General features: G+C 40.3%; 1 protein-coding gene and 1 long non-coding RNA gene across 4 annotated transcripts; both read right to left on the bottom strand.

The window, feature by feature from the left end:
• Positions 1-6: 6 nt before the first annotated feature.
• Positions 7-12,177, bottom strand: slc25a35 (solute carrier family 25 member 35). 2 transcript variants are annotated; one of them, XR_002475097.2, is made up of 6 exons: positions 11,363-11,734; positions 10,779-10,844; positions 8,901-9,053; positions 2,557-2,691; positions 806-2,237; positions 7-728 (listed from the first exon to the last, which is right to left on the bottom strand). XR_002475097.2 is itself a non-coding variant. In XM_021618935.2 (5 exons), exons 1-5 carry the CDS (start codon positions 11,732-11,734, stop codon positions 2,067-2,069), a joined length of 897 nt encoding a protein of 298 aa, XP_021474610.1. In that variant the 5' UTR covers positions 11,735-12,177; the 3' UTR covers positions 7-2,066. The 2 variants fall into 2 exon arrangements, 1 of the variants encoding a protein (XP_021474610.1); XM_021618935.2 differs by having other exon boundaries at positions 7-2,237; positions 11,363-12,177.
• Positions 5,413-8,886, bottom strand: LOC118936704. 2 transcript variants are annotated; one of them, XR_005034173.1, is made up of 4 exons: positions 8,576-8,886; positions 6,035-6,074; positions 5,576-5,924; positions 5,413-5,448 (listed from the first exon to the last, which is right to left on the bottom strand). It is a non-coding gene; the product is annotated as an uncharacterized LOC118936704 (long non-coding RNA). The 2 variants fall into 2 exon arrangements; XR_005034174.1 differs by lacking the exon at positions 8,576-8,886 and adding an exon at positions 6,440-6,465.
• Positions 12,178-19,362: the final 7,185 nt, after the last annotated feature.

Raw genomic sequence — 19,362 nt, forward strand, 5'->3', positions numbered from 1 at the left:
ATTGGGGGGGGGGGGGGGCTGTTTTGCATCCTACAAAATTACATTACATGGCACTGCATATGGCTGTGTAACAAACCAATATCAGAATCACGTTAGTAAATAAATATCCTCCAGCGATTGGATCTACACAAGACAATTAATACATTCATTAGAGAGATCAAAATGAATCAAAATGCCTGTAATGGATGTACAGCAATTAAATAACCCAGCTGTGTCAAGTAAGCAGACCCAATGTACAATATTAGTCAACCTTAGAATCAATAGAAGCAGTAAGCTATACATCCAGAGAGCAATTTTACAGTAAGGCAAGCGGTATGAACAAATCCCACTATACTTTATAAAAATAAACTCCTGTCTAATTTCTGCAGTAAATTAAATCATTAAATCTACTCTGGAGGTCGATTTTTTTCTATATTAATACTGTGCTGAGATTGTTCATGTACTTTTGAAGAAGTCTTGCCTAATCTGTAGATGTTCTAATTCTCTGTAAATTAAATTGTGTAGTAAGAGGTTTCCTAGTACTCAAGCTACATAAATTCACAGCAGTCAGTAACTTGGATGAGGTAAGGACGTTATCATTAGTACAAGTGGAGGAAGCTTGTGGTGAACATTCTGCAGAAGAATTGGGAATTATTCTGACTCAGAAACATCTTCCTATTCGTATTGGATGGATAAACTATTCTGCTGCATACCACAACGTGTCAGCCACCACAGCAGCCTATTGTTACCTCATTGTGCTTCCGAGATCAGAAACCAGTTTGAATTAGATTCTTATTGGAGTGTAGAACCTTTGCTCTATTGTTACCTCATTGTGCTTCCGAGATCAGAAACCAGTTTGAATTAGATTCTTATTGGAGTGTAGAACCTTTGCTCTAGTTAAAAAAAAGTTTACACACAAAAGTAAACTCCTCCACTATTGACATATATCTCAAGACCAAATGCATAAGCCTGGTCCCAGATCTGTTTACGCTGTATAGTCAATGGCCATAGGAGTTGGCAAGACTGAACAAACAGATCTGGGATCAGGCTACAAACTCATTAAATGAGGGATCATTTAACCTGTGAACTGACCTGTGGCTTAATGAGTCTTTATCTTTAGACCTGACTGCGTCCATGTTCAGGGTCACCTACATTGCAGTCACGCACCACATCCCAACTCCTGGATGTCAGTAACCGCATTGAATTCTGATGCCTGGCACAAGATGGAGTGTTGGAACATAACTAATGTAATTACAGTTAACGAAAATGTACGCTTAATCCAGTATAAACTCATGTATAGAATTTGTTATACAAGAGACAAATTTCACAAATTCTACATGACAACAGTAGAGTCATGTCTCAAGTGTAAAACTAACATGGGCTTAATAATCCAAGCCTTCTGGGAGTGCTAGGTCCAAAAGTTATGGGCGGAGTTAGACAGTTGGCTGTCAGAGGTTTTACAATGTAAATGCTTTTAATCTGTCTATCTGCATATTTCAAGACGTGGCATATTAGGGTGCGGTGAGATACTCAAACAGGGTGGACCATACTTTTCTCGTCAATGATTTTGAAAAAACTTCTCCTCAAAAACTGTAAATCAAATGATCCTCCATCACTATGACAGTGGATGAATCAAATGTATTATGTAAATATTCAAAAGGTGTGGGCTACGGATAAAAATAGAACAATGCAATTTGAGACCATATGGCAGAATGCTACAAGCACTGGAATGTTCCAGGGGATGAAGGATGGGGGGGGAGTGTGGTTGAGACATACGTGATGCGCATGGTTGCAGTGTGAACACGTGGGCCTGAGCAGGTGTGATGCCATTTATGTTTGATGAAATTTGTGTGTGTCTGTTTGTATTTTGTTTATGTATGGTTGTTATTGTTTGAGAAAAAGATACAAATAAAACCATACAAAAAAAGTATCATTCTAATGCCCGACTGCAATGTAGATGACGTGGCAATCATTGGTTAATTTAGTTGCAGCGCAACTGCTTTGTAGATGGCCTGGAACGCGACCATTCCCTTTCCTGATACTATCTGTGTTGCTGGCAGAGTAGAGATTGCCCTGCCTGCCGGCTACTATCTGTGCTGCTGCCAGAGCTTCCTCAGTTCATCCCAGAACAGTAGAGACAGGATGGTGTGTGGCCCCAGACGGAAGTAGGATGCACCCAGGCCTTTGTAGAGCCCTGTCACACCCTCCATCTTCAGTGTCTTCGAGAAGCAGTCCCCAAAACCTTTATAGAGCTCTCCCTGGAAATTAGAGTATATCCAGAGCCATGTTAGAGAGTAGTACAATTACATTAAGACAATTCATGTGGCAAACAGTGGGTCAACTTGGGTCCCTTTTACCAATACTCTAGACCTGCAGGAATGTTAATTTTCATATTTTTCTCAACACACCCTTTCCCTCGTGAGAGTTTTTTTCCAGAGCCACTTGGCAGCACAGTGACAGCATACATTTTTAGTATGTGATCACTGCGGTAATAGAACCCAGGACCTTGGTGTTGCTAGTGCCATGCTCTTACCAACTGAGCCACACAGGAAGGACCATGTAAAGTAAGCCACTGACCTTGCCTGTATGATCCACAGGTTGGTTGTAGAGCCGTGTGCTGACCACGTCAAAGGGTGTCATGGCTGCCACCACCACCACACTGCTGATCATCCCTGCGCACAGAGCCACCAGCCAGCTGCCCTCTGGGAACACCTGCCGGGGGGAGAGAAAAGGGTAACTTAGTGAGGTATGCTTAGAGCTGGTTTCCCGAAAAACAACTTATAGGCCGTGTCCCAGACAGTGGAAAATCTCTACTGTAAGTACCTTTTAGTCCAGGACTAGGATTTTATCAGTGTCTAAGGAACCATCTCTTAATGGTCTGACAGCCAGTATCCAGCTGTTAACATAGCAGATCATTTGATATGTCTAAAATAATAAAAAACGAGATTGATGCAGTGTTCTTCTGTAACATTAAACTTCTGTTAACTACTTAGTTTAAATGGAGCTGAATAATGACATAGGTAGTCATTTATTTCCCACCAAACAGAGTTATGTAAACACTATGTAACTGGTGAAATATTATGAATGGTGTCAAATGTCACAAAATGAACAGAGAACACCGTACCAAATACAGAGCACTGCTGTGGTAACCATAAGGTTGTAGTACATTAAGTACAGTATTTACAAATGGGCACAATGGGAAATGACAAATGTCCATCTAAAAGAACCCATGAGCACCAACATGTGAAGTTCATAGGTTTCAAATGAAAGCTAAGAGGCCAACATTTTTAGAAACTAGGGCATATATACAGTGCATACTGTAAAAACTGTTAAATCCCCATGGATTGATGAGAAATTGAAAAATGGTATGGTTGAGAGGGATGAGGCAAAAGGAATGGCAAATAAGTCTGGCTGAAAATTGAAAATTAAATACATACATCTCTTTTACATAAGTATTCACACCCCTGAGTCAATGCATGTCAATACGTTAGAAGTAATGGGGTCTGAATATTTTCCGAATGCACTGTCATTCTGAATCCAAACATTACACTGTTGTTTTGTATGTCCATTTGAGGTTTACTGTACTTTTCACCACATTTGTTGATAATGAAATCAGAAAATACTCTAGATACATTCAGTAACATGATAAAAAAAAATCCTGGAAATGTGGGGTGTGTGAAACATGAGACAACAAAAGTACAAGTGTTTGAGTGAGAGGACTAACTGGTGTCTCCAGGTGACTACACATCTCTCCAAAGTGTGCACAGTACCTAAGTAATTTCTATGCACTTTTATGACTCAAAGAGTAATTAACTATAACTTGCTTTTTTATGACCTGAGTTTTTTTTAATATGAAGTACACATTTGGACTCAGCTGTTTGGCTTGCTTGTATGACATTTATTATAATCCTCAACGTCTCATCTTTCAACATACATACAGTCCTCTTAATTTTCAGCATTTCGCTCACTCAGACAACAAAAAAGTTGCCTAATTAGTTGGATGGGGGCAACTTCTTGTTGCGTGCGGTGCTCAAATTCAGGACGGCTGTCATTCAAAACCCATAGTGCTGTGAAGGAGACCTGAGCTCTGACATTTATAGCATGTTACTGTACAGCCACTGCGGTCCAATTAAGGAGCTGATCAGTGGGCAAATCTGTCATTTTCAACCTGCTTACGAGTGTAAAGGGTTAGAGTTTTTGGAAAACGTGGTTGCAAAAGAGATTTTGTAATTCTGTCACCAATCTTTACATCTGCACAGTTCTTCCAGTAAATGTGTTTTTGTGACATTTGTGTACATTTTTCAACGCAGTCCTTATATGGTTTGCGAAAAGTTGTGTTTTCCATTTAACCAGGTAGGCTAGTTGAGAACAAGTTATCATTTGCAACTGCGACCTGGCCAAGATGAAGCATAGCAATTCGACAGACAGTTACACATGGACTAAACAAAAGTCATTAATACAGTAGAACAAAATAAAACAAAAAGTCTATATACACAGTTTAAATCAATGGTTTTTGTTTGGCATACATTTTAAAGTGAAAACTCGGAGTCAACGAGTAACTCCGTTATCGTGGAACTGCCCAAATACCTCTGTCCTCTGATATAAGACACAACATCTGTGTTATAAATGTGGAGTTTGTACTGGCAACAAACTACCAACATTCATGGGGCATTGGCCTAATGATGGAATAGGTCGACAGAGACAAAGATATGGATCTATGCCTACTTCTCTCTCAGAAATTAGATTTAGCAGGTGTAAGTGTTTCTTCCATCCCTCTACTCGAACCAGGGACACTCTGCACATATCAACATCCCATGAAGCATCGTTACCGATCGCGCCACAAAAGGCCCTTGCAGATCAAGTGAAACAACTACTTCAAGGTCTAAGAGCGAAAAATGTAACTCCATATACAATATTTTAATAACAATATTGATTTAAATAATTGTTTATTTAGTGGCACCACAAATGTGAATTAATATTTACAAAACAATTTACTAAACAAAACAAAATGTTTGCAGATGTCAGACCATAATACATTTACTTTGTATAGAACTTTTCAATACAATATTTTTTTCATACATTTATGTACAATAAAAACAAATCATAGGTAAACTAACAATATTGTAGACTTGATGCTAAATACAGATTTATTTTTGCTTTAGTGTGTGTGTCCATCAACCACTTAGTTATGTTAGGAAGTTTGCCATCTTTAAGAGCAGCCCTTGTAACTTCACCCCAACTTCTCTTATCCCCAGAACACAGTAACTTAAGAACATGTGTTTTGACATTTTTGGGAAATGTTAGTGATTTAAAAAAAATATATAAATACAACCCTAGCAGGGCCCCAAGTCCCATGGGGGCGTCCTCTAGGGCATGGATTTTCTCCCCAGCAAAGGCCAGCATGATTTCACTCACATGGTGAAATTAATTTCCACCGATGTTCAGTAAAGGAGTTGGGAGCAGTGAAACCTGTGTCAACAAAAGAAAGAAAAGATTAATTTACATACAATTACCAAAAAACATTAAAAATGTTCAGCTGTAGTGTAATAAGCATGCACACATGTTTATGAAGAAAATAATTTGTGCATAGGCATACCTCGTCACAGACAAAGGCCACTCGGGTCCTCATTGAAGAAGAAGGGCAAGAGCTGTGGTCTCGAGTCCTACTAAAGCAATGATCTTACTACATTTGCTAATTTTATTACAAAATACATATTTTTAATATACTATGTATTGGCTACATTAGAGAAAGGTAAGGAACAAGTGCAAATACCTGTGTGCCTCTTCTGTACTGTCCTTCAGGGACTGCCGAAATAGCAGGATGATATCCTCACCCCTGGCTCACCTCTAACTCTGCTATCATTTTGCCACTAGCCTTACGGAGTCCTTTACATTTTATTTTTGTCTATATCCATTCCATGGATTTGATTCATTTTTGAGAATATCTGAAAAGATTATTAGCATACACGTGTGCAAATTAAGTTCAGTTTGTTTTTGACTGGCATGTAGGTTAAATGTACACTTCAAATGCAGCTGTCCTACAACAAATCCTTACCTTCTTCTTGATCCCAATTGCATTGTGTCCATGTTCTGTTCTATAAGAATTTCAAAAGGAAGAGAAAGTGTCAAAGAACAGTTGAGGTCAGAAGTTTACATACACTTAGGTTGGAGTCATTAAAAGTCATTTTTCAAGTACTCCACAAATTTCTTGTTAAACTATAGTTTTGGCAAGTCGGTTAGGACATCTACTTTGAGCATGACAAGTAATGTTTCCAACAATTGTTTACATAGAATATTTCACTGTATCACAATTCCAGTGGGTCAGAAGTTTACATACACTAAGTTGACTGTGCCTTTTAAACAGCTTGGAAAATGTCATGACTTTAGAAGCTTCTGATACTCAAATTATGTCAATTAGACTCAATTGGAGATGTACTTGTGGATGCATTTTAAGGCCTACCTTCAAACTCAGTGCCTCTTTGCTTGACATCATGTGAAAAAAATCAAAAGAAATCAGAAGAAAAATTGAAGACCTCCACAAGTCTGGTTCATCCTTGGGAGCAATTTCCAAACGCCTGAAGGTACCACGGTCATCTGTACAAACAATAGCACGCAAGTATAAACACCATGGGACCACACAGCCGTCATACCGCTCAGGAAGGAGACGCGTTCTGTCTCCTAGAGATGAACGTACTTTGGTGAGAAAAGTGCAAATGAATCCCAGAACAACAGCAAAGGACCTTGAAGATGCTGGAGGAAACAGGTACAAAAGTATCTATATCCACAGTAAAACGAGTCCCTATATCAACATAACCTGAAAGGCCGCTCAGCAAGAAGAAGCCACTGCTCCAAAACCGCCATAAAAAAGCCAGACTACAGTTTGCAACTGCACATGGGGACAAAGATTGTACTTTTTGGAGAAATGTCCTCTGGTCTGATGAAACAAAAATAGAACCATTTGGCCATAATGACCATCATTATGTTTGGAGGAAAAAGGGGGAAGCTTGCAAGCCGAAGAACACCATCCCAACCATGAAGCACAGGGGTGGCAGCATCATGTTGTTGGGGTTCTTTGCTGCAGGAGGTACTGATGCACTTCACAAAATAGATGGCATCATGAGGGAGGAAAATTATGTGGATATATTGAAGCATCATCAAGACATCAGTCAGGAGGTTAAAGCTTGATCGCAAATGGGTCTTCCAAATGGACAATGACCCCAAGCATACTTCCAAAGTTGTTCCAAAATGGCTTAAGGACAGCAAAAGCAAGGTATTGGAGTGCCCATCACAAAGCCCTGACCTCGATCCTATAGAAAATGTGTGCAGAACTGAAAAATTGTGTACGAGCAAGGAGGCCTACAAACGTGACTCAGTTACACCAGCTCTGTCAAGAGGAATGGGCCAAAACACAACAAACTTATTGTGGGAAGCTTGTGGAAGGCTACCCGAAACATTTGACCCAAGTTTAAAATTGTTTAAGGCAATACTACCACATACTAATTGAGTGTATGTAAACTTCTGATCCACTGGTAATGGGATGAAAGAAAAGCTGAAATAAATCATTCTCTACTATTATTCTAACATTTCACATTCTTAAAATAGGTGGTCATCCTAACTGACCTAAAACAGGGAATTTTTACTAGTATTAAATGTCAGGAATTGTGAAAAACAGAGTTTAAATGTATTTGGCTATGGTGTATGTAAACTTCAACTGTGTATATATATTAAATTAATATTTAAAGAAATGTCATCGACAAACTTGAATGCAAAATAGAACATATCGGAGAAAGCACTAGCCAATACAGTACTGCCATACAGTAAAAGTACTGCCATTCAGGCCTAATATCACATTTCAAGCTATTTTTGTACACAAATTGTTCAATATTTTATCAGGCTGACTTGAAAGATTATACACAACATTTTGCTGCGTGACAATACTGTGTTTGGATTCTGAAGGGCATGCATTCATACAAAAGAGCTAGTAGTCACTGTATTAATACCATTTTGCATTTGAATCCAATCTGTAGCTACCATCTAAGCTATTAATTTCCCTCCACAAGGGGGCATACATGTAACGTTTCCAAAACGGGATAGTATTGTACATAGGAATGCTATGTCCCCTTATGAGTTCATAATAGTATTGCATGCTGTAGCATTCTATATAAAGAGGAAGCCCTCCGTTGTCCAATTCAGTTCATTGTAACATCTCGGCTGGACAGGTCACCGTCCTTAGTAGGCTAGCTAAAAAAAAATGCAACAAGATAAAGTGTTGGCTAGCTAGCTAACGTCAACAAAGCTAACATTAGCTAGTTCATGCTCACATGAGAATTGCTCTAGATTGGAAACTTACGTTAATATAATGAGTGTAAAGCCATGTTGGCTTTATGGAAACGATATACAATATGGGACAGAATATAGTTCAGGAAATAATACAAACCTAGTCCGGCCCAGTAAGGACAACTAGCTAACTAGCGTGACAGCTATAGTAACGTTAAGGAAGCTATTCACAGAAGACCATAATGGTCGTCGTCATTCATTGGTATTTTATATAAATTATTTCGATACATATTCAGAGCCAAACATCAACCCAGCTTACCTTTTTAAACTGTTGTCGCATTCAAACTTGGCGCGAACGTTTTCAGTTGTGAAGTTCCCCCGAAGAACTCCAGCAACAATGGGGGTTCCTCGATGAACCCACCTCCTAAGAAGTTCTTCGAATAACCTTTTTGGTGCTGTTTTTCATTGCCAAGAACCTTAAGGTTCTTAGAAGAACTCCAGTTGAACCCCTAATTTTTAGAGTGTACTACCACACAAATCTTGGCATCACAGGACCAAATCTTGCCTGCTCGCTGGACAGCTACTCAATTTAGAATATGTTAACAGTCTGTCCCAAGAGAATGATCTTAACAACCCATCCTAACCTGTAGGTCGACGACAAGCTCCTTGGAGGCAGCGAAGGAGTAGAGTTGAGCAGCTGACCCCACGCTGACCCTGGGTACAGCTGCACTGGAGCCCCTCCACAGACCTAGGATACCATGCTGCTTGTGGATCGCTGCCAGAGCATGGACCATCCCCTGAGAGAGAGGGAAGGATGGAGGGGTAGAGGGGTGAGCGATGGAGGGGTAGAAGGACAGATGGAGGAGTAAGATGTAGAAATGGATGGAAGGGGTGAGTACAGTAGTTACGATGTACAGTGCCTTGCGAAAGTATTCGGCCCCCTTGAACTTTGTGACCTTTTGCCACATTTCAGGCTTCAAACATAAAGATATAAAACTGTATTTTTTTTGTGAAGAATCAACAACAAGTGGGACACAATCATGAAGTGGAATGACATTTATTGGATATTTCAAACTTTAACAAATCAAAAACTGAAAAATTGGGCGTGCAAAATTATTCAGCCCCTTTACTATCAGTGCAGCAAACACTCTCCAGAAGTTCCGTGAGGATCTCTGAATGATCCAATGTTGACCTAAATGACTAATGATGATAAATACAATCCACAAGTCTCCATATAAATGCACCTGCACTGTGATAGTCTCAGAGGTCCGTTAAAAGCGCAGAGAGCAGTTTAAAGCCGGATTTGGATACAAAAAGATTTCCCAAGCTTTAAACATCCCAAGGAGCACTGTGCAAGCGATAATATTGAAATGGAAGGAGTATCAGACCACTGCAAATCTACCAAGACCTGGCCGTCCCTCTAAACTTTCAGCTCATACAAGGAGAAGACTGATCAGAGATGCAGCCAAGAGGCCCATGATCACTCTGGATGAACTACAAAGATCTACAGCTGAGGTGGGAGACTCTGTCCATAGGACAACAATCAGTCGTATATTGCACAAATCTGGCCTTTATGGAAGAGTGGCAAGAAGAAAGCCATTTCTTAAAGATATCCATAAAAAGTGTTGTTTAAAGTTTGCCACAAGCCACCTGGGAGACACACCAAACATGTGGAAGAAGGTGCTCTGGTCAGATGAAACCAAAATTGAACTTTTTGGCAACAATGCAAAACGTTATGTTTGGCGTAAAAGCAACACAGCTCATCACCCTGAACACACCATCCCCACTGTCAAACATGGTGGTGGCAGCATCCTGGTTTGGGCCTGCTTTTCTTCAGCAGGGACAGGGAAGATGGTTAAAATTGATGGGAAGATGGATGGAGCCAAATACAGGACCATTCTGGAAGAAAACCTGATGGAGTCTGCAAAAGACCTGAGACTGGGGCGGAGATTTGTCTTCCAACAAGACAATGATCCAAAACATAAAGCAAAATCTACAATGGAATGGTTCAAAAATAAACATATCCAGTTGTTAGAATGGCCAAGTCAAAGTCCAGACCTGAATCCAATCGAGAATCTGTGGAAAGAGCTGAACTGCTGTTCACAAATGCTCTCCATCCAACCTCACTGAGCTCGAGCTGTTTTGCAAGGAGGAATGGGAAAAATGTTCAGTCTCTCGATGTGCAAAACTGATAGAGACATACCCCAAGCGACTTACAGCTGTAATCGCAGCAAAAGGTGGCGCTACAAAGTATTAACTTAAGGGGGCTGAATAATTTTGCACGCCCAATTTTTCAGTTTTTGATTTGTTAAAAAAGTTTGAAATATCCAATAAATGTCGTTCCACTTCATGATTGTGTCCCACTTGTTGATTCTTCACAAAAAAATACAGTTTTATATCTTTGTTTGAAGCCTGAAATGTGGCAAAAGGTCGCAAAGTTCAAGGGGGCCGAATACTTTCGCAAGGCACTGTATATGAACATTTGACAAACATTATTTGATTGATGGACGACTACACTTTACCTGATGTTGATACTGATGTCCAACAGCTATAGAGGAAGTGGCCTGACTCTGAATGTGAGTCTTCACCTGAGTGATGGAAAGAACAGGAATGTCAAGCCTTCACTCATCTCACCAACTGTCCTCAAGTCTAGAGCAGTGGTTGCAGGTGGTACACGATTTTAATATTTTTTACTAATATATTTCTCTTTTTTTTAAACAGATGGGAGTATTAAATGGTAGTATAAGCTATTTTACATGACTAAACAATGCAAATTGTGTATAATAATAATAATAATATAAAACAATAGTATTTTAATCTGTTACATAAAATTGACCAAATTAGACCAGCAAGCTGCGACTCCGCGAATGGTGGTCCTCAAGAGTTTTTGACAGTGATTTGGTGGAACCCGGAAGGGAAACGGTTGGGAACCGCTGGTCTGGAGGCTACACCACTGACAACGTCATGCTGATATTGGGGATGTTTTCAGCATTAAAAACTACAGGGCAGACATCCAAATGCACCTGTATACGGAACGGTCACTCACTAGCCATAAATGTAAACACACAAATTATCATCCGTGATGCGGAGCATGCGCAATACTCACCAAGTAGATGGGACTTCCCATCACTGCCCCCACTACTCCAGCGGCAGCCCCTGCTACTGTGGTTTTAGCAGCACTAACCCTCCCGTCCGTGTGGATGTATCCAGATGACTCAATGATTGAATACGATCCAAGCCGAACTCCATTCATGAAAAACTGATAGACAAGTCCCGGTACCAACCCTTTCTGTAAACCAGCTAGTCCATCTACTTTGCCGATAGTGTAAAAAGCGTGGAAAACGTTACGGTAGTAAATCTGGTAGGTCCCCCGGTTTTTGAGCTCTCCTTGTAATTGCATTCGAGTTTTGACAACCTCCAGTGGGTTAGTGAACAGGCAAGCTCCGCAGGCAGCTGCCCCGCTCAATATAAAATCCATTGCTAAATGGGCTCGACCTTAGCTAAATTAAATTCGGTATATGAAAGATATGTAGAACTCCAAATCGCCGGTTCTAAGCAAAAATCTGTCAAAATCCCAAGGTCACAGACTACTGCGGGACGATAATAAATAATCGGTCGCGCCCTAAAAATAGTTTGTATGTTCCATTGTGGTTATTTCTACTCAGTATGCCTTCCTCCCGTCTGTCCTTTAAACTGTGTCCTTGTCATGTTCATCAGCTGTTTGTCAGCTAATCAGGACCAGCGCGCACATATCACGTGTGCAATGTGCTGATGAATTCATCCAAAGCCTTGGCTTGTCTTCTTGGCCAATGAAAACGCCGAGTTAAGCACATCCTTCATCCGGCTTCTTTTGATTGGACGATCAGAGCACAATGTAGAGGACCGTTGGCCAACCTGGAATCAGGGGTAGACGTAACATAGGGCGGATTTGATTATACTGATCTGGAGGACACTCATCTATCACCGGTGATGTAAACGGGCAAAAGCAGTGAGCGCCCTTCCACATCGAACAGTAATCTGTGCCTCTCGGTCATGTCGACAGACAGCATGGTGTATCATCAAGAAACATACAACATCTCTTTTCCATAAAAATTTTGAGTTTTTAAACTAGGTTTCATTTTGGAAGGCAGATAAAGGCATGTTAAAGCACAGATTTCTACTAACCTACTCCACCTACATAATTAAGACGATTTTGCCGTGGGCTTTGAACAGGGCACCTGGCTCACGCCTGGGAGGCAGTCCGGTTCCAAAACTATTACAATCAACTTTTACTGGGTGCAAAACACGCCTACCCGGGGCCCTGGCCAGATGAGTTGAATCCCTCACTGTAAAAAAAAGGGGTAAATTGGTCATCAAAAGGAAAGGAGGGCCGAGGCACTTTTTGATATAATTAATTAAAATGCCTTCATTTTTGTGGCAATGTTCAATGGAAACAAAGTTTAAAAACTCTGACCCGTTTCGGCTGCATGGCCTTCGTCAGGCAGTACAAAGATATAATACATGTCCTCTTTTGAAAAGCTTTTTCCAATCAACCCTAATTTGAAGAGGGAGTGGTTACATAATTCGTTGGACAACACCTAGTAAGCAATACTATACACATTAAAAAGTGAAATACTGTAGATGTGTTGTAAAAAAAAAATGCATCGCTAGAAGCATCAGAACCCCTAGAAAGGTAGTTCTAACCTTGGGGCGGCAGGTAACACAACTTCGGCAGACACATTTTTATCTCACTGAAGTTTCTAGCCACATCTCTAAACTAGCTAATTGGGAAGGGCTCGTGAGGGCACTGCGTTGTTTTACTGTGCATTCAGAAAGTATTCAGACCCCTTGACTTTTCCACGGTTTGTTACATTACAGCCTTATTCTAAAAGTGATTCAAGTGTTCCCCCCCCCCCATCAATCTACACACAACACCCTATAATGACAAAGCAAAACAAGGTTTGTATTTCTGTGTGCAATTTTTACATTTTTTATTAATCACATTTACATAAGTATTCAGACTAAGTACTTTGTTAAAGCACCTTTGGCAGCAATTGCAGCCTCGAGCATTCTTGGTATGACACTACAAGCTTGGCACACCTGTATTTGGGGAGTTTCTCCCATTCTTCTCAAGCGCTGTCCGATTGGATGGGAAGCATCGCTGCACAACTATTTTCAGGTCTTATCCAGAGATGTTCGATCGGGTTCAAGTCCGGGCTCTGGCAGGGCCACTCTTGCAGTCTTGGCTGTGTGCTTAGGTTTTTTTTCCTGTTGGAAGGTGAACCTTCCCCCCAGTCTGAGGTCCTGGGGCACTCTGGATAAGGTTTCCACAAGGATCTCTCTGTACTTTGCTCCATTCATCTTTCCCTCGATCCTGACTAGTCTCCGTCCCTGCTGCTGAAAAACATCCCCGCAGCATGATGCTGCCACCACCATGCTTCACCGTAGGGATGGTGCCAGGTTTCCTCCAGACGTGACACTTGACAGTCAGGCCAAAAAGTTGGTTTAATCAGACCAGAGAATCTTGTTTCTCATGGTTTGAGAGACCTTTCGGTTCATTTTGGCAAACTCCAAGGGGGCTGTCATGTGCCTTTTACTGATAAGTGGCCACTCTGGCCACTCTACCATAAAAGCCTGATTGCTGGTTTCTTAGTTTTGCTGGGCGGCCAGCTGTAGGAAGAGTCTTGGTGGTTCCAATCTTCTTCCATTTAAGAATGACTGTATTCTTGGGGACCTTCAATGCTGCAGACATGTTTTGGTACCCTTCCCCAGAGCTGTGCCTCGACACAATCCTGTCTCAGAGCTCTATGGACAATTCTTACAGATATTTCTGTTTTTAATTTTTAGTACATTTTCAAAAATGTCTAACAACCTGTTTTCACTTTGTTATTATGGGGTACTGTGTTTTATTTATTCCACTTTAGAATAACAAAATGTGGAAAAATGCAAAGGGTCTGAATACTTTCTGAATGCACTGTAAATGCCAAAGAATGGGACATGTAGCTGTTCAATGTAAAGGAATCAAAAAGTGTGCAAAATGTGGAGGAGAACATGATTACGGTGAATGTGGGAGAAATTTAAAAGTTAAGTGTTGTAATTGTGAGGGTGAACATAGCAGAAAGTTTCACTGGAACTTTGTCAATATTATAATTGCAAAACAACATGAAGTTAAGGCCACCAAAAGTAGAGAAGACATGATGAGGAATAAAAATCCAGATAGAAGTGGGTCTTCTTAGGAATTGTTTAATCCAATTGATCTTAAAAGTATTATTTAAGGTAGTAAAGTCCAGAAAATTCAGTGTTCATTACAACAGTTTTCCTAATGTAATGGGTACGGTTTCTCCACAGAAAGTTGAAAAGCATCTGGTCTATCTCCTTGCTTATTTTACTGTCAATATATAAAGATAAAGCGCCATGTTAGTCTAGAGATATACCTTCAGCCTTTAGAGGGGCTATTGAGGACGACTCTCACTGCTCGACATACGTCATCAATTTGGGCACCAGGCGTGTCCGTATAGCCTCTTCCTGCTGATGGTTTGTCGAGACTGATTGTTTGTACGGTAGTGGCTACCAAGTTCAGCTCCATCTAGTTTTCGCGTTGGGGATAACATTGTTGACAACTGTAGCATTTTAGCTAAGCCTTTTCCTAAAAGTGATCCGCTTGAATGCGCCCATTGGGGTTCACTCGCAATGCCAAACAAGACGGAAGAGACCTGTGTGAAGCTAGCAGCAAAAAAAGGATTAGCCAAAATAGTTTAATTTGCGGTTCGCCTTCAAAATAAAGGTCCCCATTGAAATAAATTCAAACGGATACAAATCGTGGAATCATACCATATTTGGACTAGATAATGCTAAGCAAAGGTCGGAATGTTGTTATATAAATTAAACATAAAAGACAATAACATTTTAATTTGACAAAAAAAGGGTTACAAAAAATCAGTTGATATAGCATTGTGGACTAACCCTAAAAAAGCGACTTCTCATTTTGAAAATGGCCTATGTGGCGTCGATATGAGTCAAAAACATTTATTCTAGTGTCAAAATGGACAACAAGGTGTAAATAGACAAATGTTGTAGTCAGTCTCGACCAAAATTGAGATTTGTGATAGGAAAAAAAATGTCACGGATTGATGGGTACCATAACAATTTTCATTGGGACCTGATCTTAATGCCCATGGTCAATTTGGTTTCACATTCGATATCCTTATGAGGCTAGTTAGAGACAATCTGTAAATTACACAATGTATGAGACAATATTTTAAAAGGTCCAATGCTCCAAATGTCAATTACTTAAAATCCTCAAACCAACTATAAATTGTAGAAATGCATATACAAATATTTAAAGCATTAATGAGACAACTAAAAGATGTGCAACATGAAAATATTGTCCCATTTACATTGTGTAATTTATTGAGGTCCCTATCCAAAGTCAAACCAATTTTGACATTGTTGCATGAAGCTTATTGGCTAAAAAATGTGGCTCTCCCTACCTGCGAACACACAAGAGACACCCACATCAAACCACACCCCAAAACCAACTCACGTTTGAATTCAGTCATGGCTGGAAGTCATGGCTGGAAGCAGATGAACCAAATCTAAAACGAGAACAAATCAGGAAATGCAGTCGCCCATAGGCTTTGGAGATCTTATAACTTTTGCTCTATGAGATAATATCAGTCAGTTAACATGACCTTTGTGAATTATGAAGCCTTTATGTGCGTTATGTACATTTTCTATTATATAAATGCTTCACAATTTACAAAAAGTGACGTTAGCTGATTAAGATTATCTCATAGACTAAAGTTTATAAAATATCCTAAACCCGTGTTTAACACAGATCTTATTTTCGGGGTTTATCCATAAACCCATAATTTCTCCATAGGCTTTGTCCCCATAGGCTTTTTCCAAAGAATCCTTGCGGAGTTAGTACCTACAAACATACCATGTCGGAGTTAGTAACTACAAACAATACTATTTATCTCTATTTTACTGAGGTATAAAGAAACAGGAGTTTATTTGCTGAAATATCTGCTGATCACAGAACAGTGTCGATTCCCGCATATTAAAAGGGACATGCGGCTATTTGAGACAGCTTTTAAATTACGTTTGATGGTATTTTCTTCCAGGGCAGGCGTTATGTGCGGATCTTAGGGGGCCTGGACTGCCCTATCGTACCTCCTTGCCCTTCCAAATAAAATATTGAATATTGATCATTTATTTGACCGAGACGCGTTATTTTCTATGTAAATAATATGCAGACCCAAGCCCATTGTCAGGGCGGAGACATGAGCATATCCTCGTCATATACAGATTTCTGGTTTCAGCCTCTTGCGAATTGAAAAGGAAAGTCGGCGGATGCACTGTTGCAGTGCACTGTTAGGACGTTAAAGTAAATAGATTTGTTGCCAAAATTATATAACTAATTTCTAAATAAAATAATTCAAAACACTTCATTAGGGAGCATGACTTAGCCACAGAGAATCATTAGCTTATTTTTACAAAAAAATAGCTGTGGATGGTTTCGAATCACAAGTGTGTATGGGAAGTCCGCAATTTGGGTAGTGCGAGTAACAGTAGATCTAGATGACTGAGTTGCGGCTGTCAGTGAAAAGCTTCTACAATATGTGTGAAGATAACGTGTGTATTGATATATTTAAAATGCTGTATTAAGAAGAAGGGGAGAGGGTTGTGGCCCAGATATGGTACATCTCCAAAAATCATGCATATGTTGGAAAGTGCCCACTTGGCAATGTCTTATTTGTGACCGTCTTAACTCACCACGTACACCACTCATTTTGTCTTCGACTTACACAAGTCAACAAAGGCTGTTTTTTGCTAAATTCCTCATTCGTTCCAACTCTCCCGGCCTCGATAATCCCCAAGCCTCGGTGTGAAAGAGCAACATCTCATGATCTGATGATCCCATATATCCAGTGGAAAGGTCATAAATGTATGTGTGTTATATTAAACATAGAGGAGGGAGTAAAATGTAGGTAAGCAGTAAACATTTCAGAACAACTGGTAATCAAATAAGACTTGGGAGAGATTACACATTTTGGCAAAGAGATGTATTTATGGGACTAATACACCTGAAACAAATTGCCAGATTGAAAACTGCAGACATTACTAGTGCCTCCCCCACGATCAAACCGCCATAAAAAAAATTAAAAAATGAAACGCAGGCTAACGTGATCATTGACAGCTGCCTTGAAGGACACAAATAAAAAAAATGCTTTCTAACTGACAACGGAGTGAAGAGCAGAAATCTCAACTAGCAAGCAAGTCGCAACAATGAAGACCTGAGTGTGTGCGCGTTCACACAAAGCGCGCGGGGGGGAGTTCTGGCAGGGGGGACATTTTCGGCACAACACAAGATTTTGTGTTGGCCTACAAACTTGAGCACAGATCCATTGAGCAATCAGGTTTCCCCTTATGTCATCAGTATCTGTCCTAAGCAGAACTGAGAATATCCTGTGTGTGTAGTTAGGGACTACACAGAACAGATACTTTAGGGAAACTGGACTTTTGAAATGAAAATCGTCCAAGGGCAAATCCAATGTCATTCAACATCCTTTCTGTGATCGCAAGTTTCAAGCATATTTGCCATATTGAATACATTTGAAATATTTTAGAGTGAAAGTGGCTAAATAGGGTGATGGATGTGGAGGAAGGGAGCTGTTGGTTACCCAAGGGGAATCCAAGATGAACCTCACACATGTCTGTGCAATGACAGCACACTGACAATGAGGTCCCCTCCTCTAAGCCATACCCCATCTCCTTCATCCACATCTAATCATTTGGGATGGCGCGCTCTTGATATGTTTTTTTTTAAATGCAGCAGGGTTGGGCTCAATTCAGGAAGTAAAGTGAAATTCCAATTAGAATTTTTACAAAAGCATTGAGGAAGATGGGAATTGAAATTGGAATTCCAGTTTACTTCCTGAATTGACAAGGAATTGACACCAACACTGTTTTACAGAGTAGTACACAGACCAACACAAGAACACATGAAATCCTGGCCCGCTCTGTAGGTGGCTATCACCTCGTGATTTTGTCCGTTCTATGAATAACTAGAACAATCTCACTCAGGCAGAAAGTGCAGAGCGCTGTCACAGCACGCTGGCTGTCACAGCACGCTGGCTGTCACAGCACGTTGTGAATGGCACCCTATTCCTTATATAGTGCACTACTTTTGACACGAGCCCTATAGGCCCTTGTCAAAAGTAGTGCACTATAGGGAATAGTGTGCCATTTGTCACAGCACACCATGTCAGCCGGCAGCTGCTGGCTCCAGCCCACTTTGGGATGCAGTTTTCCATTTATAGAGCATTTCCCTTGCCCATCTCCCCAACCCAAACACAGAGCCAAAATGGGCCGAACTTGTGAGTCATGTTCCCACAACTAAACCTCCATAACCTTTCATGACAATAGCACCAGACTGACACCGCATTAGCCAAGAGTTTTTGAAACGGGTGAAAATTCTTCTCTACTGTTTTTATGGACTTTTATTGGGAAATAAATCAAGTGTATTTGAAAGGACACAATATTGATTAATTGGATTACACTCATGCATTGCAATATCCTAAGGGGATCAAAATGGTTGTTTAGATGGTAAATCTTGTGATTTTCATTTATTCGTGAAGTGGAAGGTATTTTGGCTTCTTCCACTCATCTATTGACCCACCTGTAATACAACACAGCTAACAGCATAGCTCATATCAAATCCACCCTCCTCTGCAGTAATGGTGTTCTCACACTTCCTAAAGTGCAGATTCTGCTGGTATCATTTTAGAATTGATGGAAATACCTATATGTACATGCAACATGCCTTCACAATTTAAACACACATGTTAATTGAAGCATCAAGCAGACAGCGATTTTCCGGCTCAGTGTCTTAAGGTCAATACTTACAGTCAATCAATCAAAATTATCACATGGTTACACTGTCAGGGCAGATTTTAGAGAGATACATTGCATATCTGTCTGTAGACCAGAAGTCCAACTAAAATGACTGTTATGTCTGTCCACAGAGTAACTATTCCTTTGTTCAGTATGCCATTCACTGCTTTCATATGTAAAGACTAACACTGCACTCTAGTGGCCAGAGATTCACATTGTGGTTTTAAA

The sequence above is a fragment of the Oncorhynchus mykiss genome, chromosome 10, assembly GCF_013265735.2.
Source record: "Oncorhynchus mykiss isolate Arlee chromosome 10, USDA_OmykA_1.1, whole genome shotgun sequence".
NCBI lineage: Eukaryota > Metazoa > Chordata > Actinopteri > Salmoniformes > Salmonidae > Oncorhynchus > Oncorhynchus mykiss.

What these genes read in the sequence shown, in the direction of transcription:
- slc25a35 (XM_021618935.2), bottom strand. Translation starts at nt 11,734, where the DNA reads ATGGATTTTATATTGAGCGGGGCAGCTGCCTGCGGAGCTTGCCTGTTC. An exon ending in GACATCAGTATCAACATCAG is followed by an intron (nt 9,054 to 10,778) that starts GTAAAGTGTAGT and finishes CCTCTCTCTCAG; the next exon opens with GGGATGGTCCATGCTCTGGC. An exon ending in AGCTTGTCGTCGACCTACAG is followed by an intron (nt 2,692 to 8,900) that starts GTTAGGATGGGT and finishes TCCCCCCGGCAG; the next exon opens with GTGTTCCCAGAGGGCAGCTG.